The sequence below is a fragment of the Seriola lalandi genome, unplaced genomic scaffold, assembly GCF_002814215.2.
Source record: "Seriola lalandi dorsalis isolate HSWRI2012SDOR001 ecotype SW California unplaced genomic scaffold, Sedor1 jcf7180002054248, whole genome shotgun sequence".
Taxonomy (NCBI): Eukaryota; Metazoa; Chordata; class Actinopteri; order Carangiformes; family Carangidae; genus Seriola; species Seriola lalandi.
The window spans coordinates 240,480-252,626 of NW_019524801.1; the positions used below are offsets into that span (position 1 = coordinate 240,480).

Sequence of the window (12,147 nt, forward strand, 5' to 3'; positions counted from 1 at the left end):
CTCTAAGAGTGGCTCTTTTGATGACAGTTTGGCGAATACATGCTGCACTTCCTCCTAAATGCAGGAAGTTTGCCCCATTTTAATACTCAAACCCATACAGGCCTATATCCCAGATAGATCTGTGCTATGAAAGCGTATAAATAATGAAAGATGCCGTCTTTACAAGTTAAAAAAGACCCACAGTGCTGTTACATAACAGTGGAAGGAGTTATAAGAATAACAAATTAGCCAGAGTGAGGCCAACTACAGTAACATGCTGGACTAATCGACTGCAGTAGACTAACACAAACGCAGATTTATGCTCAGATTTGTCCTCTTAAATGTAACCTCAGTTTTGTTCACAACTATAAATGTTCTCCCGTTTCCCTTGGCAACTTCACCTTTTCTGAACATCTCAGCTCTCTGGTTTCTGGCAAGGTCCCTCTTCCTTGAATCTTGGTTTAAAACCTGCAGAAAGAAAGCAATTCCTCTCAATTGCTATCTGACAGGGCAATCCTTAACATGTGTGTGTCTCTGTCTCACTCTCTCTCCTGGTCAAAAATTCCTAAATCATACAAAAACCTTTAAAATAGTTTTCAGTCTTATCATGATATACAATGTCCTGAAGTCATATGCTTAACCCAGTTAAATATACAATATCTGTGTATGGGTCCATACTGTATGTCCATGGATACAGTATGGACCCATACACAGATATCATTCATGTCCACATCAAACGTGAAGAATATCACGTGCCAGTTTGGGCTGTATGTATGTATGTAATGTGCATGGCCTGTTCTAACTCCACAGATTACGTGTTCTTTTTAATGACTGGCCTTCACAGCATACAGATATGTGAGAAACTGAAGTTGATATACATAGCTTATATATAGCATATATAGCAACTATTTCAACAAGACATCACAAAGTGCTTCACAATAGAAGACGAAGGCAAGAACACAATATAAAAGTAATAATTAAAACAGAGATCAAAGTTAACAAATAAGTTCCAGCTGAATATGTTTTCAGTCTAGTACGAAAACAGAGTTCTTAGTGTGGACTGAATTGAAAAGTCTGCTGCTGACGTGTTGCACTGAGGTGCACCTGAAAAGCTCTGAAATCTAACATTTTGTCGAACATCAAGAGCTTTATTACCGAATTTGTAGCTTTTTTTCATGAGAGGAATAGACATTTTGTGTAATAAAGGGTCTGAAAGGTCATGGCTTCTGCCTCAGGCATTGAACTCAGAAGTTTTTAAAAGGTTTAAAGGCCATCATTACTCATCCATGTATATTTGGATTTTTCCACAAGGTTAAAAAGTGCCTACTCATATGTGTACTGCAGAAAGAGTGAAGATAAATGATGTCATAGTTTGATTGCTTTCACAGTCACTGATGGTAAGTCAAATATTCCAAAAGAAGAAAAAAACAACCAAAAAATAATGGACCCTCCAGTGTGGAGTAAAGTGGTTCAAGAGGAAACATCCACCTCTCAAAATAACCTGATGGTATCACATTTATTGTCCAGCAACTTGTTGCGTGTTGTTCTTGTACAAGTCGTACAAGATAATCTTTTATCCTTGCTGTTGCAGTGACTTGTACTCTCCTCTACAGGAGGAGTGGGATAAAGATAGTGTATAGAGCAGAACACACTGGTTCACTACATGACAGATCAGTGGCTAAAGAGGGAGTGAAATAGCTGAAATATTGATTATCTTGTTGGCACTGCAGGAAACAATCAATCGCATGACCGCACATGGCTGTACGTTCTGGTAGACTCCGGCTTCATGAGCATATGTTACGGAATTGTTACAACCCTATAGAGTAGAGAAATACATCTCACTGAGGGGAACACATTAAAAAGACAACATGGATAATTGCTGCAGAAATACAGCGGTTGGAATCACCACAGGATCAGGCTAAACTGTAAAGCAGCAGAAGACATTTAGAAAGAAATGTAAAGTGTTTTCATAACAAGGAAACAAATATGTTGATTATTATATTGAATTCTCACTGGACAGGAAACTCTATGAGAAATTATTATAAAAGGACATGATTTGAGAGTGGGCTTTATTTTAGGCCTTGTGCATCATTAAGACTTGAGTGTATGTGTTTGTGTGTGTGTGTGTGTGTGTGTGTGTGTGTGTGTGTGTGTGTGTGTGTGTTTATGCATCACTTCTGGGTAAAGTTTAGATGAGGGCATGGGGAGAAAGGGCAAAGAAAGAGCAGTGCCAGCTTTCCACGATGCTTGGTATGAGGGTGACCACTGTAGCATTCATTACTAATATCAACTCACTTATTCACTCCTCCATTTGACTGTGGGCTCTGCCTCATGCTTTGGGGGTGACTACTCCGTGAAGGCACTTCTTGCCTCGCCCCAAAGCAAAACTGAGAACATCTATATTCATCTATATTTCAAACACATGCCCTTGTGACAGATGTCTCCAAATATAGACAATACTGCGAGGCTGCATTGAAACCATAGATGATATTATGGCCTTTTGGGATTTTAATAGAGGGAAAAATTCAGTTGCCAGAAAAACAGGGAATGCCAAGTTGAAATGGACACCATTAGATTCATTACACATTCTGCCTGTTTACAATGACAAGACACAACCTAACTTAAAACTTTTTGTCAGACTCAGTTCTGGATAATTCCATTAAATGCTAAAAATCATGAAGCAGGTAAGTTCCTCAAAAATGATTTATTTATCATCTACTTTTTTTTTTTAATTTTCCTGTCTTTAAATGTAATTGTGAATTTTAGCCCTGCATATTTTAAAATACTTTTTGTATACCATGAAACTGACACGTAGCATGAATGAACAAAGACACAGGCCTCTGGCCATCATTATACAGCCATGATATTGTGCTGTATATCCTGGTGGACAGAATTAGACTGTATTACTAGCACACAATACTCTCTGAATGTGGGCTGGTTTGTTTATACAGTGGAGAGTGTCTAAATCTGCACTGGGCCAGTGTCATTGACCTTATCTCTCCGCAATAATGAATATTGTTGGTCACAATGGATTTTAAAGAGGAGTTGGTTATTATGTGTGTGGGATTCCTCAATTTGCTCTATTGGTCTTTGCCCTATTAGTCACAATGTAGGTGCACTGGAGAGGTTTTAGAGCTGATGTCTAAACATCACATATGGTGTTGCATTTTAGCCACGTACCAGTGAGCAGGAACTAACAGTGATTCAAAATCAGAGTGCTAATATGTATTTTATATATCAGTAGTCCAACAGACCCATACTTTTCATTTTCATTTTCATTTCAGTGATGCACAGAAAGTAGTTCCGGCCCGTCAACTTTGTCCCTGGACATCAGTGACTACACTGTGAACAACTTCAAGGAGAGGGCGCTCACTGGGCAAAGAGCTGGGTGGAAATGAGCAGAAACTAGTTGCAATTTGTGTACATACCAAGTTTGAGTTTATGTGTGTGTGTGTGTGTGTGTTTGTGTGTGTGTGTTTGTGTATTTGAACAGAGTCTTTGGTCATGATGTGGTTCACAGCAGCTGTTCATTTTCTAGGGAACACTTGCTCTAAGCAGTGCCAAACACAGCTCATTCTCCTTCTCTGACATCTTGGCTGTGGGCATGCTGGGTGAGGGGGGAGTGGATGGTTTTCACACTGATACTGAACATGGACATACATGTGGTCCCAGCGCAGCATTCCCTGAAAGCACTGGCCCTGCCTTGGGCAAAAGTCCAAGTTTCTAATTTAAGCTTCAACAGGATAATTATGAAACTTGCATCTTTTTACATGAATGACAGAATGACTTCAGTTTGACTTTCACTCGTTTGTGTCCATGGATGGATTTGTCATACTCCCTTATTAACATGACTGGTACAAATCAAGAGCAGAAATAGCTTCTTTGTCATAGTAATCCTCATTCCTGTCCAGTATTACAGTATGTGATCTATTTCAAGAACCGGCACCCAATGTGTAAAATCACAGTCCACTAATCATTATCAAGGATAACATGATAAACATGAGCCTGTGGTGGAAAGTGAAAGAAAGTCCTTTTATTTATTTATTTATTTATCTTTAACCATTGATTTAATTTGAAGAAAATGCTCCAACTCAAAATAACAAAGGCAAACTGACTGGAATATTCACTCCTTTCACAAGAGTACTGGCTATTCATTCAAACTTAGCAGTTAATGATAAAATACTAATAATAAATCATCACAACAAAGTTCACCATGCTTCCTGCCACCTTTCTATCTATAACATTGATTTTACTATCCTCAGTCTAATCCAAAATATATGTACAGATTGTTACTAAAGACCTTTGTAAAGTTCAAAAATAATCTACCTTTCTAGATATTCTTTAATTTTTCACATTAGGTAATATGATATGAATACCTCCATATATAGACCTACCAATCTCACAACACTCATCATTCATCCCATCTTCACACTCCCCCCTGTGTGAGCCTTTTAAATTTGTACCGTAAGACCACAGAGACCATGAGTAAAACTGGAGCCAGTCCATTTATCGCTGTGCATCTTAAATCAAGTTATTTTTCCCCATCAGGAGAAAACAGGCTGTTAAAAACTCACAAGGGAGCCACTTCCTGCCGGCCGCAGCCTGGGCAATCAAAAAGAAGTATTCTAATGATCCCTGACAAAATTGTCAGACGATATCCTCCAGGGTGTGATGATACTTTACATTACAGTAGACGGATCGATAGGGAGGATGACATGAGAGGCCTCTGCAGAGGGAGAGAACTGGAGAGCCTGGAGTGCACCACTCTGACTTGTGCTGATTCCACAATGAGTCCATTTGACCCCACACATGTAAATAGCTTAAATAACTGTATTCACTCTTTGTCTGAGGCACTGCACTGCATATATGTGTGTGTGGGTCCTGCGGCTTTGTGTGTGTGCACCTGATAAGTGTGTATGAAGAGTAACTGTGCTAGCAGGTGCACAACATGCGCAAAAAAAAACAGTAATTGAAAATTTGATGGCCACCTCTTAAAATCAATAAGAAATTCTTTGCAGTTAGCCTTTAAACTGTGACACAGCAAAAATTATAATGCAGTGTAAAGAAAGTCAATCAGGAAACATTTTGTTTCAAAGTGGCCCACATCCCCGAGGAACCAGTTGTCACAGACAACTGACAAGACCTGGGCGCCACAAAACTAGGTCATTAAAGTGGATTAATGCTGTAATTCAGAGATGAACACACAACACAACCTCACTAATGAACTCCTTCAGTCTCTCATCAAGCTGCCTGTGCTGTGGTTAATATTGTTTACACAAACCGCGGCGTTTTCTCTGCTCAGCTCACTTGAAGTTACATCAGGTAAAATAAGCTTTTGATAATGACTCACTAATGCAGAGTTCAACTGCAACTTGTTTAATTATCCATAAAAGGAGATATGATTGTGAAAAAAGGATGATCTTAAAATGTTCGGTGATATATGTTACAAACACATATGGTTAAAGAATTACATGTCAAAGTGATACATGGTATACACATGTAAGGTAAATTGGAAAATGAAAGGATCAATGAAGTGATCTAATGCAACGCTGTTTCCTTATCATTTTGAGTCAACCTTTCTCCTTAAGCTCATATTTACAGTAAATCACCATATTAGCGAAAATTCAATACTCATCCCTCACTAATAGATTCAAAATTACAGGAAAGAAGGTAAAGAACTACAGTTTGTAAGTAGGTCATTTGCTCTTGCTGGGGCCATAATGTCGGTCATATTGCGGCTTAACGAAGATGGCTTACTGGCAAACAGTATCCAACACCTGTGAGTGGGGTCATCACTATACTGAGCAACTAATGGGTGCAAATACTGGCAGACAGACTGACTTCTGCCATTTGTGCTGGGAGGGAGTCGCGCTGACAGATTTCAGAGTGATTAAATCCCAGATCTGAAGTATGGAAAACACATTCAGCAGAGAACTGTCGAGAACGGGTGCCAAATCAAATAAAAAAAATTCCTTAGTGGAAACTCTGAACTTTACTACTTCTCACACACACACACACACACACACACACACACACACACACACACACACACACACACACACTTTCTCTTTCCATAACATGTGCCTGGTGAGGGCACAGGCATAATCAGGGGAAAACAATATCTTCTTCTCCCTTAGTTTGTGATGGAAAATCTTTTAATCCTTGGAGAAAAGTGGTCACACAGTGGAAACAGTCGTCATGAGCAACACTAACTGCCCCCTTGCCCTCAGGGATAAAGGAACAAAACACAGCTGGGAAACATAAACATACAATATCTGACTATCTGAAAGTTTTGTCAAAGAAATGATATACTTTTACTCTGAAAATGTTACCCTATAATTAAATACATTAAGTATTCAACAGTAGTCTTATGTGATCTTTATGTTGCTTCTGTATTCAGTTTTACTATAAATACATTTTTTCTGCAGCTGATGTTGAATTCAACTTATTCAGCTTGCTGAACATTATAATGATCTGTTGCAGTGCCGGTGCTCCGCAGCCCTGCTTCAGAAAGACTGAGATGACTTGACACATGGTACACTCAAGCATGTTGCAGGTGACTTGTAACACCTGTGACTTTAGAGCTATTATGCACAATTTCTCCATTAACACCCACCTGGATGCACAAGGCTGCAACAACTTAAAAGAACTGAGAACAAAAGAAAGACGCACTGAGAATAAACGGCATTAAAATGATTGATGTAAATAAAACTCTTTGACATGCGGTGCACACATGCACGACATCTATCTCACACAGACACTGTCATTTCCAAGAATTCAAGCTTGGACAATAGTCTCAGTCAGATCATAAAAATTTCCGAGAGCATCACTGATATGACGGCGCAGAAACCACGTGTTTACGTAATGGAAAGCCAATCTTTCAATTTAACCCCTCCTCCCCGTTTATTTCTAACAGAGGTCCGACGCTAAAGGAAATTCATGCAAATGTTTTTTATACAGGCGCACCGTACTTTTGGAGATGCCAGTGGCGTGGTGCTGAAAAAGGCTTGAGGAAAATACCCCACAAAGGGAAGAAACGCACACTCCAGGAATCACGGACACACACACACCAAGAAACCCAAGCCTGGCTTTAACAGAAACGTTGCAGTGTGGGACTACAAGAAATGAAAACTGAGGTTGGTGTTATCTGACCTCGCCAAACAAGCTGCTTTAAAGGAGAAACGAATTGGACCTGATCCGGCAATGTGGTGTTTTGTTGGGGCTATCATTGCAGCAGTCTGTGCATAGGATGCATCCTCCCTTGGCTTTTGATGCTGTGCAGATCCACCCTCCTCTCCTCAGAGTGATGAACTAATAGGCAATGATTTTCTCCTCGGAAATCCACCGTGTTTTACTGTTTTCACGTTAGTTGTGTTTGTTTACTGGCGGCCCGTCTCCTCCCGGTGCGACACATGCAATTTATAGAGTACATTTTCTATTATCGACTAGTTGAGGAGGCATTCTTTATACGCCAGAAGAAGAAAACACACCATTATTACGAAGTCTGACAGATACTGAAAATTTTGCCACGTGAATGAAAACGCATAGGACTTGGATATACCTATTTTTCTATGATACAATTGGTAGCCTTGTCCTGGAGAACTGATCCAATTGTGTTATTATGCAACCGCAAGGATCTCATCTATATCTGGGTGTTTAAGCCACTGGATTGCTCTTCGCCCAAATCAATGTGGTTTCTTTGGAACATTTTCAGCAAAGGAACGCATATGCTGCAGTGTCTTTGTGGCAAGAGTCTTAAGAAAAACAAGAATCCAAGTGGTAAGCTCATCACCATTATGCCTACTCCTCCGTTTCGCTGTGAACCGGCGTTGTGCGTGAGTGTGTGTGAGACAGGGAGTGTGTGTGTATGTGAGTGTGTGTGGATCTGCGTTATTCGTTTGTTTGTTGTAATGGTGATAGATCTGCAATCATATTTATGCAGCGAGTGGATCATGCAGAGGCGCTGGGAGGGGAGAACAACTTATTCTGTGCAGCTACTATCGGCGAGCCCAGGTTTGGGGACGCGCAGCGCACAGACACAAAAAAGCCCCCCTGCATCACAACGGCACCATGATCTCCTAACTTTTTAAATAGCGCTTACACACACACACACACGCACACACACACACACACACACACACACACACACACACACACACACACAGAGGCTAAATGTTATTTCAGTGGATCAAATACACGCACGGCTATTCTGTCCAACGTGATTCCCCCTAACCAGATTATTCCATCCTCGGGTTTACTGCAGCAGCATTCCCCCTCTGCAACACCACTTCTCGATTAAATGGGCTACTCGCTATGTTTTCTGCAAGCCAGCCGGAGGAGACAGACTATTCTTTCATGTCTGTCTCTCGGCTGTTGCAGGCCAGTATGCATCATGCGGGCCTGCGGAAACATGATTTTATATGAGCACTTGAGTTAATTTTGTGTTGAAGAAGCCAGGGCAGCCGAGGTGCGAATAGGAATATATAGAAAGGAACCGGGCTCCACTGCACTAATGCAAATCCTGCACTTATAAGCAGTCGACATCTCTTCTATTCAGATCCTGGACTTTCTTTTTGTGTGCGTGAAAAAGCAATACATAACAGTTGTTAGTTAAATGTTTTTGCAGCTAATTAAATGTAACATTGCATAGCTTCAGTGAGCAGGGAATGTTTATTTCAACAGGCTGTTGTAGGCATGAAAGAAAAGCCCCAGGTGGACAGCATGTAGTGCGGACTACTTTATCTCAGGTTGTGGGTTTGAGGATGATGTGCTCAGCAGCAGTACAGTTCTTCGACACTGCAACTGCAGTGTAGTAGATCATCATCATCATACTGTAGCGGGACTGTTTTGCCATGCTGATACTGCAGGAGCAAGGACAAAAACATTGTCTACTATCACCTAAAAACTGTCTGTTTTACATACCATAGCATAGGTTAACCTGGGTTTATGGTTGGTGTACACTTAAGATGACAGTCATAGAATAGTTAGGTCCACTTTGTGCCTCTCACGTAGAAACCAACATTTTTCCTTTTTGACTTTTGCATGAACTCAGTGCTCACGGTGCTAATGCCAAATAGCTGTTTTTAATCAAAGACAAGTGCAAGTTAAACTTCGCAAAAAAACCCCTCACATGTCGCATGAAAACACTTACCACATATTTGGAGACATTTCTAGATCCTTCCAAGACTCTTCGAAACATCAGGGACAAAACAAACGAGAGGACTGCACGATAAAGACGATAAAACTGGTGTCCCAAGTTGCACATTTAATGCTACCTGTTAGCAAACAAACCAACATGGCAGCAGGTAATAAGTCCTTGCTTGCAACAACAAATTAATAATTTATCATGAGGTTCATTCATATTTATAAACAAGGTCTGCAATATTCACAAGTTAATATTAATCTTAATTGATATTATTTTAGAATTTCATATAAATTGTTTTCACACATATTTTTTGGAGGCACCGGTAGCCACGTCACTTCCGGCTGCCATCTTCGTTAGTTTTAAGAAAACTCAGCTTGGAGACGGTTGCTGTGTATGGAATGTTTGTTCCAAATGTTTGAAGGACTTTAAAAGACCTGGAAATATCGCCAAACCAGTGGTGAGTGTTGTCGCACAACCCGTGAGTTTCTTCAGAGTTTGGCGTGACTGTGTGAATTGTTCAGTGCAAAGCTTTCACATGCAAAAATACAATTTGGGGCTAATCTACAGCAGGCTCTGGGGTTATAACAGACTGATAGGTGTTCAGTGGTAATGCCCCAGCAAAGCCACTAACTTCCCTAACTAATGCTCAACACCATGCAGCCAGTCAATCAAACCAAAGATCATGTGTCTTTTTAAAATGAGAGTAGCCAGCACTTACCAGGTGGAGACTCATTATTGAATTGTTATAACTTGATGGTGTGGGCACAATCATCAGGATTTGTGCTGAAGCAGCAGATAGAGCTAGTAGTTCACTGGGAAATGAAGTAGGCCAGGATGCAGACTGTGTCAGAGGGGTGCTGTGCTCTTTCTTATGACTAAAAGCTGCTAACATTTTGAACCAGCACTGTCAAACAAATCACACAATAGATTTGTTTCAGCTACAAAGGTGCCTTAAACAACCTCAGAGGATTTTCTAGCACCTTTGTAGTAGTAGGACGGAGAATCCTCTGTGTGGCCCTCTGTCAGCAGAGGCAGGTGTTTCCAGTATAGTGCTCTCGCTAGGCTTGAGCTGCAAAGGCCTAGATATAGTGCTCCAGCTCTTTGGCTGTATTTTTAGTAACACAACATAACTGAGAGAACACAGAGAGACTAAGGCAACCAGGCTGTATCAATAAGACTCTCAGCCTTCGTCAACATATAGACATCTGTCTTATAATTTTGTGATTGTTATCTGTATCTGTTTCCACACTCAAAAGCTTAGGCTTACTTGCTGTACATCACCAGTGCATCTGAAGAGGTTATAAGTCCAGTCTAATCTATTAGGGGCAAAAGCAGGGGTGGGATGTTTTGGTGTTGTCTGTCTCTGTATCTGTGATAGTGTGAGGTTATATGTGAGTGGAGAGTTTGCCTATAGTTCACTGTGACTATGCGTAACCTAGATTTTTGTGAGCTTCCAGTATTTTCTCAACATCATGGTGGATATGTCATCAAAGTACAGCATTAAATATTCGATCTTTTGTTTCAAATAAGTGGTAATGCATTAGTCTCTGCTGGTTTGATGCACAATTAGAGTAGATATGAGAATTTCTTGAAATAGATGGTTTTATGTAGAAGCTATATGTCACAACTGTAATGTTTTTGTGTAGCTTAATGGGTATTGCATGGAGCTGACATTAGATGGATTAAGGCATTTCCTCTCTTTGGAGTCATGCACACTCGAGAAGCTGTCACTTTGCTTCACGAGTCTGAGGATAAGGTAAACCACCAAGAGATGCTGCATTCTGATGCAAGTGAAATGTTGGGTCAAAGTTGTAGCATACATCAGAATGACTCATTTTATTGGTAGAAACATGGCAATTTGCCACCATGTTCGGACTACATGTCCCCTTTAAGCTCTTTTGCAAAATTGCCTTCAGATAAAGTCTCACTAAGCCTTTATAGTCACTGACCTGTTAACATTCTTCCAGCAGCATCACTGTTTTCCAGCAAGTTGTTCCATCTGTGTTAGCTTGTCCTTAAGGTTGGTGGTCTGTTGCAACTGGCCTTGCTGACCTCCCCTTAATGTTCATTCTCATGTCCCAGCATGGGTAAGTCTTTGGAGTGAATGTACTTCATTAAGTCAATTACGTAATGAACTAGCTGAGATGAAATGGATGGAGATACAGGGAGTTCCACCCTGCAGCCTGTGTAGCCGTGGTGATTGTGAAAAATGACCCCTGTTGTCACTGTAAAACTCTCAGAATGTCATTACAGCTGCAATGACCGACAGTGGTTTAATGAGGGCATTTGGTGGTAAACGTTAGAGGAGAAAGTTACGTCATGATCTGCCATATTTAATAAAGACAGACATTGGTGATTGGTGCTCACTGACATAATCTTGGGCTTTGTAGTATTGTAAAGCTGTAAATATGGAGGGCAGTATGGAGGTTGCTGAAAGGACAAAACTGCATTGGATACATGAAGTCAGCAGGTGACTTCCCGAGAGTAGCACAGCAGGAGCTCATTGACAGCAAAGTGACAGTACTCGTCAGAGAAAATCCAGGCATTCATGTGATGATGGTTCATAGCGTACTCAATTCTATAGTGTGTGATGGAACCAGGAGGCCCAACTGAAGCTATAGCACTCTGTTGCTTTTAGTCTTCGTTGTTCCATGGGTACACTGGAGCTTTAACCCTAAACTGTAGCTTGACCCATGAAGTTGTCTTTGGCATGGCTAACCATACTGACTATTGGAAAAATATAACCTTTCTATTGATGCTGGAAACTCAAAAATGAAAATGTTTTGATTTGGGGTAGATAAACTATTGAAATAAGTTTATAGATGTAAATTTGTATCAGATATATGGCTATAAACTGTAGTGGACAGTTTCATGACTTGGCTACCTTGTTAAGAACAATGACTGCCCCTGTGTGAACATTTTGAATGACTCAATAAGGTGCAGTTTATGTGTCTAGATACTGTTTGCTGTCATATCAAGTTTATGAATCTATCAGTGTAAAATAATCTTTTTACTGTGGGCTG

The 12,147-nt window shown here is 40.4% G+C and overlaps 1 protein-coding gene across 1 annotated transcript in view; it reads left to right on the plus strand.

The window, feature by feature from the left end:
- The first annotated feature begins 6,903 nt into the window (after positions 1-6,903).
- The window catches only part of fgf14 (fibroblast growth factor 14), a 98,555-nt gene continuing 93,311 nt past the window's right edge, over positions 6,904-12,147 (plus strand). The window contains exon 1 of the mRNA XM_023404549.2: positions 6,904-7,758. Within this exon, the coding sequence (XP_023260317.1) occupies positions 7,551-7,758 (208 nt within the window). The 5' untranslated portion in view covers positions 6,904-7,550. The remainder of the gene's footprint in view (positions 7,759-12,147) is intronic.